This window comes from Protopterus annectens, chromosome 4.part0 (assembly GCF_019279795.1).
Source record: "Protopterus annectens isolate FY-2018-M chromosome 4.part0, PAN1.0, whole genome shotgun sequence".
In the NCBI taxonomy this organism is placed as follows: domain Eukaryota; kingdom Metazoa; phylum Chordata; order Ceratodontiformes; family Protopteridae; genus Protopterus; species Protopterus annectens.
In genome coordinates, this window is record NC_056733.1 from 578,436,584 (window position 1) to 578,454,102 (window position 17,519).

General features: G+C 41.7%; 1 protein-coding gene across 2 annotated transcripts in view; it reads right to left on the bottom strand.

Annotated features, from left to right (window-relative positions):
- The window catches only part of MVK (mevalonate kinase), a 492,094-nt gene that overhangs the window by 278,821 nt on the left and 195,754 nt on the right, over positions 1-17,519 (bottom strand). For both annotated transcript variants that reach the window (XM_044068507.1, XM_044068506.1), the window contains exon 6: positions 4,316-4,419. In XM_044068507.1, coding sequence (XP_043924442.1) covers positions 4,316-4,419 — 104 coding nt within the window. The remainder of the gene's footprint in view (positions 1-4,315; positions 4,420-17,519) is intronic.

Consider the following 17,519-nt stretch of genomic DNA (forward strand, 5'->3'; position numbering starts at 1 on the left):
ATGTTTGGGACAGCCTGCTGCAGACTCCCATGTTATGAACACTGCAAAATATGAACCCTGGGGTACACCACTAGTGATAGTTTTTTTTGGGAGGATTAGATTGATCTGCACTAACTTCCTGGGTTCTATATATGAGCCAGTTTGCTATCCAATGAGTTATATAGGGATTTACATTTAGATGGATGAGTTTCTTAATTATACCCAAGTGAAAGGTAGAATCAAATGCTTTTGTGACGTCCAGCTATAGGATGTATACACATTTGTCCTCATCCATTGCTTCAGTAAATTTTTTGAAGAAGTCAACCAGACGAAAAAGGCAGGATCTGAATTTGACAAAACTGAACTGGCTCAGGTTTAGAGTTTGCAGGCTGCCTATGTCCTAATTTATCAATTCCATAATAATCCTTTCCATAGCTTTACAGATAAGGCTGATCAGGTTTACAAGTCTATAGCTGTTCATGTCAGCTGATACCTTACTTTTGTGCAGGGGGATAGCGGTTTCAGTCCTCCACTCATCTGCAACAAACCCTAAATGGAGGCTGACACTGAAGAGTCACTGTAGGGGGTTTCACAGGCCCCGTTCAGGCTGATCAGTAGGAATCCTGGTTTCTTATCAGGCCCCATAGAAGCAGTGTTCTTGGCCTTGGATAGTGCCTTGAGGACTTGTTTGTGGGAGATTTTTGGGGATGGGGGTTACTGATATTTGATATGGGAATGTATGGGGGAAGTGGTGTGAAGTTGTATCTAAATTCATCTGCCAGTACATCGGCAGTGTCCTCAGGAGTGAAGTATGTGATAATAGTTTTGCACAGTTTTGAACATTTGTGAGGTTTCTAACACAGTTAAAGAAGGCTTTGTGATTATCTTTTGCTTGGGTGTCTATTTTTTACCTCATATCTAGTGTTGGTTGATTTGATCAGAGACTATTGTTCCATGTTAAGTTTGATAAGAATGTTTTTGGCATTTGGAGGTTTATGTTTATTTTTACACACTTCTGCCTTTTGTTCTAGAGGCTGTTTACAGCTGGGTTTCACAATAGGAGGTTATTTTTAAATTTGGCGTTGCATTTATTTTGAAGGGGACACATGCTCCTGTGAAGCTATTTACATATGTATAGAATTTGGTGGTGAAGGTTTCTGCATTCGTAGAAGGGTCAACAGAGTGGAAGGCAATGCTAAATTTAGCCAGGTCATCACTCATTGGCTTTAGCATAATTTCTGAATAGCAACTCATTGCTTCTAGGTTCTGTCTTGTGGTGCATATTACTGATCTGCTTCCCAACTTTACTAGGGAGAATGTTAAAACTGGTAGGGAACAGAGCTTTCCCATATTGATGAGAACAGATTCCAGGATTTTGCCTCCTCTAGTAGGGGTGACATCTAGCTGGTCCAGCGATTTTGTAATTATGAAGTCCAGAAATCTCTGGGCATATACATTTAGGGATATAAAAGTTTCCCAGTGGATGGCAGGGTAATTAAAGTTCCTTGGGAGAATGGTGTTTAGCTGAATGCTTAGGGCTTCTAGACTGGTCAGATAGGAGGTTAAGGGCCAAAGAAGACATACAGGAGGCCCCACACTTAGCTATGTTGTGATATGGGGTTTTGTTAATGGTAAGTTATACATGGAGTTCCAGGTCATTATCCTACCTAATGACTCTGGAGGTGAAACTTTGTTTTACAAACACAGGGACTCTGCCATCTTTACTGCCTTCATCTAGTGTGGTGGGTCGGAATGCATGGTTGGTACTGCAACCTTGCACTGATGCAACGCTTTCAATATTCTTGATCTAGGTCTCTGTGACAGTGCATACATTGATGCATTCTAAGGTCAGGAATGCCTGTAAGGAGTGGAGTTTCTTGTTAAGGTCCTTAGCATTGAGCAGCAATACCTCATGTTATCTGAATTTTGTTTTGTATGTTGGAAGCTTTTGGAGACTGACCTTTCCTAAAAAAGCCAATTATGTGGGTGTATAAGGTTATGTACAGAATCATGACCCCCTTTCAGGTAACTAACTTTGACCTTCTCCTTGCTCAGCCTGGTGAAATAAGCATCAGTGTGTCTCCTTATGACTAGAATGTTGGGTTGTGTGGAGGTTTGCCTTATGGGTTTTCGTGTTGATACAGCATGAATTATAAGGGCATGTTTTGACGTGAGTGCTGCTTCAGCAGAGTGTTTTTGACATTGCTGAGGGCATCTGCCATAATAGCTGCATCTCGGAAGCCTTTGAAGCTTAGGCAGATTAGATTTAAGAGCCTCAACACATGTGGGGCTGTGTTTGGTCTGTAAAGTGTATGGCATGCAAAGTGTAGTGCTGTGTGTTGCTAACAACCTGTTTAGTAAAAGTAGCTTCTGTATCTGAAAGCCTTACCTTCAATGACATTGCATAACTAAATCTCTCACACAGTATATTGGGTTGCCTAAAGATTAGATGATTGTCGGTAAACATGAGACAACTGCTACATAATCTCAGGATGCCCATTTCCACCAATCTGGTTGCAGAGATACTTAGAAAGTGCAAATCCATTGCCTACATATAGCAAGGTCTTGTTACATTTGCATTTTGGGCAGCCACCAAAATTAATTATTAGAAAATGGAGATCAACTTCTAAACCAACCGTACCTGAAGAAGTGAATATTGTAACACAGATAAAAGAACTAGAATAATGTTTTGGAGGAGGAGTGAGATTTAAGGGAATGCATGCAATGCTGGATTGATGATAACTGTATAAAAGCACATAGGTAATATATAATGTTTGTAAGTGTTAATATGTTATAAATGTATGTTTGTCTATGTTTTAAGTGATAATTCAATAAAGATGTTAAAGTGCAAATCCATGGTTCCAGATATTTATTGCATGGACTGCAAGGGGAGTGGTATCTCAGGCTTTTTTGACTGATTTGCTTAGGTGCTATATAAGTAAAAACTACAATCTAACTCTAAACATGTGGAGGGATGCTCTTCTGTGTGAAAACCAGGGGCCCGTCACATAACTGATTAGTCAAGAAATTTCAGAGGTTGTTTTTATAGGGAAATTGAAATTTAAAGTATTTGCACCTATGCAAGGCACAGCTAACAACCACTACTCTTGGATTTCCTGTTCTAGTTAGGAACTAGTTGCTATTAAACAGTCATATGACTTACCAGCATCCATTCAGGAAGTCATGACAGACTGTCAAGAGGCAAAGAGACTGAAATCTGCATGTCCTGAACATTGAACATACGAGCAAGATATCTCTAACCATTTTCTTTACAAATGTTTTCGATTTTAGTTTCCAAACCTATATGTATTTTGCTCTGGTGCCCTCAGTTCTTTGTATAGTTACTTTTGCTGCCTTTCTCGTTGCTTTGCTTTTTTTTCAACCTCCTGACAATTACTAGGAATCAGTATTTTTTAGTCCCCTCTCACCCACTGACCTTGGATAGGATTACCATCACCTGTCCCTCTTTGTGACGGACAGCCCCCTTTGCGAGGAACAGTCCCCCTTTGGGCAGTTGTGTTCTGAGAAAAAAATTAAAAAATGGCAAACAGCCTGAAATTTTAGGGAAAAATGTATTTCCTAAGTTTTCTTTAATGGTTGCACAAACGGTTATTTTGTATCTGAAACAACCAAATATTATAAGGAATAGCATAAATAACTCAAATGCTACAATAATAAGCTTTTATTTTGGAAAAAACAAGTGAAGTTCTGTCATTTGCACTGACCATGGGTATGTTTTGCCCTGTAAAATCTCACGCTTCCTCAAAAAACACCCCGCTATGGGCATTTGAAAATGTGGCAACTCTAACCCTGGACTACGATAAAGAACCGGAGTGAAAAAAAAACAGGAAAAAAATGGCTCCTTCCAACAGTCTGAATTTCACAATAACTAGCCACCAAACACCAGTCCCTAGGATAAATGAGACATTCATGCGTCTGCGTCTTAGAATCCAAGGTCAGTTGGAGGTATGGGGTTAAAAAACAAGCTGATTCCTGGTAACTGACAGGAGGAAAAAACAAGCTAAACAATTACAGCAGTGGCAAAAGTAACTAAACAAAGATCCAAAGGCAACAGAGCAAAATATATGCAAGTTTGGAAACTAAAATTTAGAACATTCTAAAGAGAGGACTGCAAAAGACATATTGCCCATAAGTTCAACATTTAATTTTCAAGGCACTAAATTTTAAACTCTGAACCTCTTGACACTTACTAAACTTCTACACTTCTGACTTCAAATTCATTCAGATGTAATGAGTTTTCACAAAGAATGAGTTTAATCACAGGAATCTTTATCAGAAAACTAAAAATGAAGGAAAAACAAACAGAAGGCCTCACCCCAAGTGCCAACAGCATTATCGACCCCAGATGGGTTTCCATGAATTATTTTTTCACCTTGAAAAGCCCACTTGTTAATAATATCCAACTCATTTTCGTTCCACCTTAGACAAAAAGAAAAAGTTTAGATATAATGTTGTCCACAAAGCTAAACATTTCACAATTAAGTATAGAAACAGATCACTGCACTGCAGAAACACCAACATAAATAAATAAAATACGTAACAAAGTATTCCACAGTAAGGTCCGTAAGACATGTAATATCGCAGTTAGACACCACTTTTTAAGCTACAAGGCACTTCCCAGTACAAAAGGAATAGATAGATGTGTGAACAATTTCTAACCGTTGCTTCCTACGTCTTATTTCTTATAACAAGGATGAAGGAAGCTAGTGCACAATATCTGTTTTTTCATCAACATGTTGCAACAAAGACATACCTGCAGAACAACATAATTACACATTTTCATACATGCAATACTCCCTCTGTTTCCCTCCTGCTTATTCACTCCCCATGATGAAATATGATACAACAAAATGTAACAAAGATCCATAAATTAAATTCAGTCTTTCAACATCCTCCTCCTTCTGGGACTCAAAGTCAGAAAAGTATCCAGAACATAAATGTAAGCATTAACTTTCCACACCATAAACATCCCAGTGGCTTATGACCTCCATAACAAACACTAACATTTTTTACAGCCTTGAGGGGGTTTACTCTCCCCATGTGTACTTGCTTATCACAGTTATTCCCCACCATCAGCTTTTTACTACCACATTTGCTGAGGTTTTCCCCTTCTTCCATTACCTTCCAATTTGCAAAAATCAACCCCTTTATACCCACAGCTGCCTAGAGTACACCTACTGCCTTTCCAAATGACAGAGTGCATACCTACAAGCCTTGCAGACAGCAATGCCTTGTTTATGGTAAAATGGTTTCTTTAATACTCTAGAAGCCAAGCGTCCAAACATCTGTCATTTAGATGCAGCTGTATGGCAATAGTTCATCCTGCTGTCTGTATCATTTGTCTTCCTCAGCTAATCCCGTTCTTACAGGCTTAGGCACCGCTGCCACTGACTGTGGTTTAAAATGGGTAAAAAACAAGGCTACTGAATCTTTTTGTTAAAGAAACAGAGACTAATCCCAAGATATCCTCAACAACTAAACCTTTCCATCTTGTACTGGCCAATAGATACTCATCTGTGCCAAGCTAAGAATTATCCACTCTTTGTACAGAACTCTCTCATTTTGGCATTCCCCAGTGGACAAGCTCTCCATCCATCTTCTCTCCCTGACCATCACTTACAAAGTTTGCCCTTCTTCCTTACTAGTTTCACTTTATAACCACAGCACCTCCCTCTTGCACTTAAGTATAGGAGAGTGTAACTTAGTCTAAAATACCACCAAATACCATCCTTGCACCTACATTTAGCTTCTAAGCCTAAAACATATTTATCTCCCCTTTAATACTAAGGTTCCTTTCTCCCTATTGTGACCAGACAATTCACCAATCTCAATCTCCTCATTTTACTATAAAAGCATTTAACTGCCATTTCCTAATGCATGCTCCAGACATCTCTGAAACGGTTTTACATTTACTTGTGCCCTCACAAGGCAGTGCTGACTCACATCATCCCTTATATGTTTTCCAGCTTGGCTAACTGAATGCATCCCCAGAGTCCTTCTTATCACACAGCCAGATATAGTGCACCTTTCAGTTATCTGAGGAAGCATACCTTGTGAAAGGAGCCAGAGGAGAACCAGCTGTAAGACCATCTAACACAACTATATTATTATTAATGTAGTAATCATCAACTTCATCACTGCCAGGCAGGCCACAAATGTAAGGAACACGTTCCATCACTCCAAACTAAATTACATCTTGGTTTCAGAGCATCAGAGATTGCTGTACATACCTTTTTCACTGTTTCTCATCACAAACCTGCCAAGAGTCCTCCATTCCTACTGATATTTTCTGCAACCTTTCAACATTTTCTCCTTTGAAGCATAGGTACTTCTATGTTTCTACACTGACTGCAAAACCCAATGCCTTCTCAAATTCCCCTACTACCCTGAACAGGAGTGGGAACACACATGAAAGGTTATGCACTACTATCATACAATCATATAAGAAGTACAACCTTTCATGTGTGTTCCTATGAACACACGTGCACAGACACACACACACACACACACACACACACACACACACACACACACACACACACACATGAAAGTTTATGCACTACTAATGTGCAATCAAAAAAGCATGTTTTGGGGACTGGTGCATCATCCAAAATGGGCCCAGTTTTCTTCTCCTTACAGTCCTGATCAAAAGTGTATTCGGCACCAAAAGGAGCATGAAGGGGGATAGAAGGCAAATATACCCATATCTCACCTTGTAACAGCCTAAACCCTGGCCAAGCATTTAATATTTGCATTCAATAATGCAATCAGTCTGTAAGTTTTTAACTTCACACAACCCTTCAATGTTTGGAGACTAAGGTAACTAGGATCTCATTAATGTTCTCCACCACTCTCTATACTCACTTATTATGAAATACTGCAACATTAATATGTCTGGCATTTTTATCCAGCAACCTTTAAAACTTCATATGTTGCTTACTGGACTCTGAAGCTCGTGCTCTCAGTCATTTGCCTCTCTCCAACTCTCTCATCTGCTCTTCCCCAATCCAGGGCAGATCATGTACTTACTAGTTTTTCTTTTTCCTTCTACTCCCACATATATCATTTTATGAAGTACTTCCAGAACACTAGTCTGATTTCCTCTGTTGACATGTATACTTTCCATCCCTGTGAAGTCTGTATAAAAGATGGTACCTTCCTCCTAATGCCTTTTTTTAATTTGGTTGCAAGCAGTTTCTCCTAGCATGGCCTAAATGTCCTGTACTCTTATCAAAAGAGCCTTACACCCTTGCCACTTCCTTCCACAAATGCTTCAAGGGTCCCCCACTCAAAATGTGCAATATGACGTCCAATCTGGCTTCCACTAGCACTCTTAGAAGGTTGATTTGTCTGGGGTCTTGCTGCCTTTCTAGTTTTCACACTTTCAGCACAGACGAGCAAGCTTCCAAACCAACTCTAAGAATAACACGAACATTACACGTTTCAACAATCATGAGATCTCCTGTTGATCATCTAACTTCAAAAATATCCAACAACTTTCTGACACCTTAAGACATGAATCACTTAACATGGCAGTGTTAATTTTCCAGTTCACTAGTCCTAAAATTCTTTAGTCCCAACACGCTATCAAACTTAAGGTCAGAAAGACAGTTATTAACTTCCCACTGCCTTCAACAAAGACAAAGATATCAGAAACCAGTGTAATCAGCTGGCAGCCTCACCCTTTCAGTGTAACAGGCATATGTCTCCTCCTCAGGATCACTTTCCTCTAAGCATCCTCCAAAAAACAGCTCTTGTAATCCAGAGTAATTTATTCTTAGCTTTTCTGTAGTGTTATTGTCTTCCTCCTCCCCATTCAAATATGGATTTGTTTAAAAATACAAAAAGAAAAATCTAGCAAAGTTAGACTTTCCACTGTGTGATACCTTAAGCTGATTGCATCAGAGGCAAAGGCAGAAACATGCATGTCCACAGCTAGAGGGGTTTGGCTTTATTGGCTTGAAATTGTCCATAAATAGGCTTAAAAGAAAAAGTCATGGACATTCAAAATTGCCATTTAGCTGAAACAAGAAGTTATGTACTCACCATAACGTTCGATGGATGTAGTCCATCTCGCCTCACATTCTTACCCGTGGGTTCAGAGCCGAATAGCGGCTCCGACTCGGCCAAACTTTTCTAGCTCGAAGTCTTTCTACTGGCTGGGCTAAGATGGTATTCCATGCTGCATTGCTCTATATCCCCAGATCTAGTTTGCTACGAACACCAACACTCATACTCCATGCATAACAACACCCAAGGAAAGGAAGAACAAACCAAGAGTGAAGGGAATTCTGAAAACCAGTTCTAACCTCCAGATCCTCCAGGAAGGGGGAAGGTGGGGGGGGGGGTAAGTAAGAATGTGAGGCGAGATGGACTACATACATCGAACATTATGGTGAGTACATAACTTCTTGATGTTATGTAGTCCAATCTCGCCTGCATTCTTACCCGTGGGGACAGCGTCCCCAGCACCTTAATCCTGGGAGGCTCAGTGGAAAATACTCCTGAGCACTGCGGAACCAAATGAAGACCTGCCCCTAGATACCACGTCCAACTTGGAATGAGTAATGAAAGTGTGAGGAGATGCCCTAGTAGCTGCAGCACAAATATCATCCATAGACAATCTGGCCTGATAGGCTGTAAATGTAGATACAGACCGAATAGAGTGAGCCTTGACCGGGAACGGTAGATCTTTACCCCCTGAAGAATAAATGAAAGAGATGCAACTGGATATCCACCTGGACAGAGTGATTTCGGAGACAGGAGACCCAAGTCTGTTTTCCGAAAAGGAAACAAACAACTGATCAGATTTTCTGAGATCTTTGGTTCTGTGCAGATAAAAATGTAACTGTCTGTGGACATCCAATTGATGAAATTTAAATTCTGCCTTGTTTGAGAACTGGGGGAAAAACACTGGCAACTCAATAGATTGATTAAGATTAGAGACAGACACCTCTTTGGGAAGAAAGGAAGGGTTCGGTCTGAGAGAAACCCTGTCCTTATGAAAAATCAAGTATGGGGGTTTTATAGAGAGAGCTTGAATCTCTGAGACTAGGCTCATTAGCAACATGAAAGTTAGAAATCGCTGCCAATTGGACTTTTACGGTGGCGGATGCTGAGCCCTGATGAAAAAGCATAGACAAGAACTCCAGAACAGAAGCAATTGGAGCTTTGTAAGGGTCAATTCCTTGGGTATGAGCCCAGATTGAAAATCTCTTCCATTTGCTGGAATAAATCTGCCTAGTAGAGGGCTTATGAGGGGAAGATAAAATATGAACTACCTCTGGTGAGAAATTATGAAGCCTAACTAATGACGGAAGTGGAGTAGCCAGGCTGTCAACCGGAGGGTCCGCAGAGAGGGATGGAGTTGCCCTGACATGTGTGTCAGTAAATCTGGTTGTGGTTCCAGAATCCAAGGCGCGTCGACAATGTAGGGATGGAGAAAGGGGAACCAAACCTGACGAGGCCAGTGTGGGGCAATCGGAATCATTCTGCTTCCCAAGGATTGCGCTTTCTGAATCACTTCTGACAGCAAGGGAACCGGAGGAAAAGCATATAGCAGACCTGAGGGCCAATCGTGGACTAGAGCATCCCTGGGTGACTCCCCCTGAGGGGGGATCAACATGAAGTAGCTGCTGCATTTGGCATTGAGAGGGCTGGCAAAAAGGTCGCAGCGGAACAAAGGGTTTCCCCTTGTCCAGATTGTTGGTGCAAAGCCACCAACTGAGATCCTGAAAAGCATATAGCAGACCTGAGGGCCAATCGTGGACTAGAGCATCCCTGGGTGACTCCCCCTGAGGGGGGATCAACATGAAGTAGCTGCTGCATTTGGCATTGAGAGGGCTGGCAAAAAGGTCGCAGCAAGGCTGACCCCATCTACGGAAGATCCGTTCCACAACTAGAGGGTTCAGGGACCACACATAAGGCATCAGAATAGCTCTGCTTAGCCTGTCTGCGATCACATTGGACTTCTCCGGAATGTGCGTTGCCACCAGAAAACATTGGGAAGACACTGCCCACTGCCACACTCGCATGGCCTCTCTGCACAGGAGGCATGACTTGGTTCCTCCCTGCTTGTTCAGATACCACACCACTGACATATTGTCCAAGTGGATTGCAATAGTCCCAAGGGGGAGAAAGCTCTGAAGTGCCTGCAACGCAAGTAGCACAGCTCTCATCTCCAGGACGTTGATATGCAAATGCATCTCGTGCTCTTGCCACGTGCCTTGAACTGTCCTGCCTAGATAATGCCCCCCCATCTGGGAGTAGTCCGTGGTCACAGTGGCTATCTGGGGCAGCGGAACGAAGGGTTTCCCCTTGTCCAGATTGTTGGTGCAAAGCCACCAACTGAGATCCTGTTTGCACCTGTCCGTGAGTAAAATAGGGTGAGAAAGTGGAAGCCTTTGGAGAGACCACTGAGCAAAGAGGGAGCCGTTGAAGGAGCCTCATATGTAATCTTGCATGAAGGACTAACATAATTGTCGCAGCCATAGTCCCCAGGAGTTGGAGAACCCATCTTGCTTTCGCTCTTCTCAGAGGGAGCAGGGCATGAAATTGTTGCTGTAAGGCTCTGATTCTTTCCTGTGGTAGAAAGGCCCGCATTTGAATGGTATCTAGTTCTGCACCTATAAAAATGACACGTTGTGAGAGCAACAAGGCAGATTTTCCCAGTTCAATGTTATGCCCAACTGTTGACAGAGAGTGATGGTGGCATCCCTGATCTGAATTAGTAGATGCCTGGTGGTGGCAGTGAGGAGCCAGTCGTCCAGATAAGGAAACACTTGAATCCTTGGCATCTCAAGTGAGCCGTCACCACCACCATACATTTGGTGAACATCCTGGGGACTGTGGTGAGACCAAAGGGCAGGGCTCGAAACTGAAAAGGACTGGCTCCCAGGAAGCGTAGGTGACTCCTGGATGCCCTGTCCATTTTGATATGGTAGTAAGCATCCTTGAGGTCGATGGAGCACATCCATATTTCTTTTCCCAACAATGGGAGAATTGACTGTAATGTGACCATACGGAACTTGGACTTTTGTACATGGTTGTTCAATTGGCTGAGATCCAATATGGGTCTAAGGTCCCCTGTTCTTTTCGGCACCAAATAGAATCTTGAGTAAGTCCCTAATCCGATCTGGTCTGAGGGGACCTGCTGGAAGGCTCCTTTTTCTAGCAGCTTTGAAACCTTTAAAGCCGAGTAATCCCGTTGACTGGGTGGAACGTCCGGGATTTTCCTGACTGGAGGGGGATCTGACAAAAAGGGGATGACATAACCTCCGGAAATTATTCGTAAAACCCATTGGTCCTGGGTGATGTTCTGCCAGGCCTCTGGGTATAACGATATTCGACTCCCGACTGGCTCCAGAAACGCACAGTCGGGCCTCCCATCAGGAGCAACGGTAGGGAGAACCACGAAAGGAATCGCGGTCTCCCAAGTTGCAGGGACCTCCTCTGCCTCTAGGGTGGCGTCTTCCTGAATAACCTCCCGCTCCTCTGCCTCTGGAGGGGGGCTCACCTTGTACACCGGGAAAAAAACTCTGATTTTTTTAACCATATCTTTCCACCCCTCTGGGCCTTGGGATAAGGCCTAGAGGGAAGTGAAAAACGGACCCCTACAGCAGACAGAATTTTTCTCTCCTGCTCGCACCTGATGAGGGTGTCTTTCACCTTGGTTCTGAACAAAGAGGAACCATCAAAGGGGGCATCGGTTAATGAAGACTTGAAGGCCTCCGCGAAATGACAAAGGCGCATCCAGGCCTGCCGAGCTTGTCGCCCTACTCGCTCCCTCGGCTGCATATGAAATCAGCCTCATGGAGGAGTTAACGATAGAATTGAGGGTAGACATCTGGGTGTTAACCGTCTGGGCCACCACCTCAGAAACGTTACCCATGAGAGTATCTCTAAGCTCCTTGAGGAGATCTCTCTGGAGCCGTGTAAAGTGAGATAAGTAGTTCAGCGACCGTAAGGTAAAGGTCGCTGAAGAGAGGGTACGCTTCCCATACTGGTCCATGGTCCTAGACTCCTTGTTAGGAGGATGGACGGAGGAAGAAGTCTCGACTAATTCCTTCTGGGTGGTCACTGCCATCACCATGGCATCCACAAGGACTCCCTTGGACAAAAATTCCTTACCCGGGGGAGCAGACAGAAATTTATTGGGTCTCCTGGGGACAGATTCCACAGAATCAGGGTTCTCCCACACCCTCCGACAAATCCAGGAGCTCAACGAAGGGTGGGGACACCCAGGAGCCGGAGGGCTGAGCAACAAAGGCCTTCTGGAAGACTGACTCCTCCTAAGAGGGGGCTTTGGACGGCCAGTCACCTCTTTGTTTCAATATCTCTAGGATGTCAGAGAAAGAAACATCCTCAGAGGATGACTTGGAGGATCCCTCCGATTCCTCGAGGTCAGTATCTGAGGTGAGAGACTCATCCTGGGAGTCTATGTGCTTCCTCTTGCCCATTTTCTTTCTAGGGGGCTCCTCAGGCAAACACTCTGAGGGGCCCTCAGAAATTGGGGACCACTCGTGGGGGTACCCTGAGGCCTTGGGGGCTCTGCTGTCTAAAGATAGGTGGTGATCAGAGACCCGCACCGGAGTGGTAGGGGACAGAATGACCAACACGCATGATGTAGCTGACGATCTGGCCAGTGCACTCCGCATGGCCTCAAAGGCTGCCCCCCCCCCCGAATCCGAATACCAAGCAGCCTCCGAGGCCATGACAGGAGTCGGGGTTCCCCGAGCCGAAGCACCGAGAGGGAGACTAGAAACCGATCGATGTCCCGAGGCTTCTCCCTCGGGCCTGATTGAAGAATCCCGAGTCCTGAATCCCGTGGATGGCGCCGACGGGGTGGGAGATGATGTCGGCACCAATAAGCCAGGAGGGGCCATCAGAACCGAACTGGAAACATCACACAGAGCCGAGCACCCCGGCTCCCAAGGCTGGGATGCGCTCGGAGGAGGAATAGCTGTTAAAATAGCTTTTGTTTGTAATACATTCTCTCAAGAAGAAGAAAAAAGGTACTTAGCCACAGCCAAAAGCAAGACACGTCCGAGCTACACGAGCGGCAAACGAGATCTGGGGATATAGAGCAATGCAGCATGGGATACCATCTTAGCCCAGCCAATAGAAAGACTTCGAGCTAGAAAAGTTTGGCCGAGTCGGAGCAGATATTCGGCTCCGAACCCACGGGTAAGAATGTAGGCGAGATTGGAGTACATAACATCACTTGATATCTTTAAAGGGTAATTTGAATATAGCCCCTTTTGCCTCTGATACAAGAGGTTTAAGGTATCACACAGTGGAAAATCTAACTTTGCTAGATTTTGTTTATGTTTTTAATCAACTGGTTTTCCTGTTTGACCTTTTTACTCATTGTTTTAGTTTGTTGGGATATTTTGTAGACACTCTTATGTTTACGGATATCAGTTTGGTATGACAATCCTGTGTTTCCAAAAGTCAAACATTCCTCTTATGCTGTACTGATGATGCCATACAAAGGGAGAAACATGCAAGTCCACAGCTAGAGGGGTTTGGCTTTACTGGCCTGACACTCTCCACAAATAGGCTTAAAAGTAAAAGAAAAAGTCATGGACATTCAGAATTGCCATTTAGCTGAAACACTTGATATCCTTAAAGGGTAATTTGAATATATTCCATGTTGCCTCTGATACAAGAGGTTTAAGGCATCACACAGTGGAAAGTCTAACTTTGCTAGATTTTTGTTTGTGTTTTTAACCAATTTGTTTTCCTGTGTGACCTTTTTACTCATTGTTTTAAATATGGATCCAGTGTCAGATTAAAATTTCCTAACTGCACCCTCTCATCCTATCTACTCACTTTATAAAGACTGGATCAAATTAGGCCATAAACTCTTTTTCACTGCCTGACGAACAAAAGTAGATCACATTCTATAATGTGACTAGCCCTGTGATGATCAAACTACTGTACTTGAAATTATTCTGAAGTGTGTTAAGTCTTGCATAACAACTGGTCCTGACGCATGCAGAGCCCTTAGTAATGCGATTATACAGTCTAACCACGGCCTTATACTCCTGCCCGATAATTAAGTTGCACTACTTTGCATGATCTGCTTATCTTTCCACTAAGCTGAGGCCAACTCATGTTAATGTTTGCAGTATCTTGGAAGACTCCTTACAGAATCCCTGTTTGAAAAGAAATACAGGCAAAGGCATCTGGATATGGAAAATGTTACAATACAAAAATAAGAAAACAAAGAGGAAAAGCAGAAAAGAGGATTAATAATGGAGAAGTTCAAAGAAATAGAAACTGAGGTTATGTATTACCTGTGAAGTGAACGATTTAATCTAAAAAAAACTAAATTTGATAACACCACAGCAGGATAGAGCAATGGATCCTCAAATTAAGGAGAAACCAGTGGAGTGGGAAACATCTGTTCAGTTGTCATATGAAGATAATTTGGAGCCTTCCACAGAAAAAAAGTACAAAAGTTCGGCTGGAGTTGCACAGCAAGGCAAGGAAAAGGAAACTGTGGCAACTCTGACACTGTCAATGTTGTGGAGCGATAGGTCAGGGAGTTCCCATATGAAAGAGAAACGGATGACACAAAATTAAACTGATTTAACTGACCTGGAGAGACATATTAACATCAATAAAAGAAACAGACTACAGAAAGTCAATAAAATCCAAAAAATTAGAAGTTTGATAAAACAAATGAACACTAATTACGACTGTTCATAGAAATTCATGTGATATGACAGAAGTAAATGAGATATATTTCTGAGCAGCTAAATTAATAACAAAGTATTAGCACAAAAACACAGGGCAGTAAGGGAAAAGAAAGGGAGAAGTCAAATGCCATCAAGAAAGTAATGAACAGAAAAATCTATAAAGCAGTTAAGACAAGAATTGTCATTGTTAGAGTATAGAAGAGGGAACTACTCAACAAAAATACTCAAAGATAGACATGATAAAAGCAATGCAGGGTATCAGAACAGATCAGGATCTATTGTGCACTATTGCAAATAATAAATTAAAAATATCAGCACAGGCAGAAAGACTTAGAAGATATGCAGACAAATATGAACAAGTACAAAATAAGCAATTTATTCATGACCCAAAACTTTTTATAGACAATTGGGAAATGACGCAAAAGGAATTGAAACACCACCAAAAAAAGAAGAAATAGATACATTTTGGAGAAATATCTATGAAGATCCTGTGGAACACAAAAAAGATGCTAAATGGATGGAAGTAAAACAAACAAGAAGTTGAAATGTACAGGATATGAAATGGGATGAAGTAATGGCCATAGAGATTAAAACAAGGTTAAGAAAAACTCCTAATTGGAAAACCCCAGGCCCAGATGCAGTACCTAATTTCTGGATAAAAGTATTAACATCTTTACACAATGATTTAGCCATGAGTAAGAAATAATTTATATGCACACCCCAAATCGGTACCAACCTGGTTAACAGGAAAAGCAATACTCCTACTTAAGAGCTAACCTACAAGCTACCCTAAAAACTATAGACCAATAACTTGCCTTTCGATGACATATAAACTATACACTGGAATTGATGATGACAAAGTTTATAATCATTTAGAAGAAAACTCAATCATGGCAATAGAATAAAAGGGTAACAAAAGAAAGTCATATGGAACAAAGGACCATTTGTTGTTAAAGTTATAATGGAGAACTGTAAAAGGGAAAGAATCTAAGTATGGCATGGAAAGAGAACAAAAAAGTATTTATTTATTTATTTACTTCAGTTTGTTAACCGGGAAAGTCCATTGGGCCAAGGTAGCCTGTTTTCAATGGAGGCCCGAGGAGAAAAGCTCCAGACATAAAGACAATAAACAATATACAATGTATTAGTACAGCATATGAGAACAACAGTTTAACATTCAATATACAGCAAGGCAAGATTTTACATATCTTGAAATGTATGAGCTGAGTCAATCACTTATAAGATATTAGCAGAAACAATAAATTTATGTTAATTTAATACACTACATGTATTTAGGCAAAGGAATTTTAGATAGATGAATTGAAGCAGTGGCAGAGATTAGAGTAGAATAGAATAGGGATAGGTATCAGGAATCAGGTAGGATGGGTACAGGAGCACTCCCAGAGGGAGTAGAGGTGAGAGTGGAGTAGGGTTCTAAAGGATGGTAGGTTAGGGGTAGTTCTAATGTAAGGAGGAAGAGAGTTCCATAATCTGAAAAGGGAGAATGATAGTAGAAGTTGCCCTGGTGCGTGTAAAGGCTTGTAAAGTTCTAAGAGGTTCTGATTTATGGATCTAAGTGTTCTATGTGACTGGTGAAGTTTTAGGGAAGAGGAGAGTGATGGACAGTTAGGTTTGAAAATTAGCTTGTGTGCTGTAGTTAGTTGAATGAAATTTAGGTAGCTTGGGAGTTCCAACCAATTTAGGGCATGTAGGGAGTTGCAATGGTGAGTAGAAGATTTGGATCTTGTGGCAAACTTTGAAATTTTGTTATAACATGAGGAAAGTTTAGATTTTAGGGATGACTGCAGGTTAGAGAGTAGTGGAGCTCCATACAAAAGGGAGGGTAGGTGGTATATATGAGTTGTCTAGAAGACAGAGAAAGGAAGTGCCTGTGTCAATAAAGCATACCAAGTTTTTGATGAGTCTTTTTAATATTGGTTTGTAGGTGGATATCAAATTATCACACATTCATGGATGAAAGAGCGCTTCAAAATGTATACAAGATACACCCAACACTGATCAATTACATTACAGCGACCATGAAACAGTGGCAAACCACTTTGCAGTTAAGCCATGACAAAGGACAAATTATTATTCCGCGGATAAAAATTCAAAGGGGGGTATTCTAAGGTGACTCTGTCACCGCTGCTCTTTTGTCTTGCCCTTAACCCATTAAGCTGTCTACTTAACAGATTAGGTTATGATTACAATTTGACTCCCAGACAAATAAAAGCAATCAAGTATAAAGACTTCTCATCTTCTTTTTGTGGATGACGTGAAACTGTATAGTTCAGATGAGGAATTGAAAGCACAACTGCAACTGGTCAAAACTTTTACAGATGATATAAGAATGTCACTTGGTCTCAATAAATGTGCAAAAGCAACAGTTAAAGAAGGAAAGCTGCAGCACCAAGAAAACATCAGCCTAGGACAGGAATGTGATGTAAGAGAACTTCAGCAAGATGGAATGCATAAATATTTAAGAATTGATGAAGGATCAACATTAAAACATGAGTAAATGCAAATAAAGCTTAGTAATGAATATTTTAGAAGACTAAATTTAATACTGAAAAACACCGCTAACATACAAAAAAAGTCCAAGCTATAAGCCAATGTATTCTTCCTGTCCTAACATACAGTTTTGGAGTATCTGACTGGCCCCAAAACATGCTGGATCAGTTAGATAGGAAAACCAGAAGGATGCTTCATTTTTATCAAATGATTTATAAAATTCAGTGTATACCAAGATTATATATTCCCCATTCTGAAGGAGGTATGGGCCTCCTCTTAAGTGATTACATGTACAGATCTGCA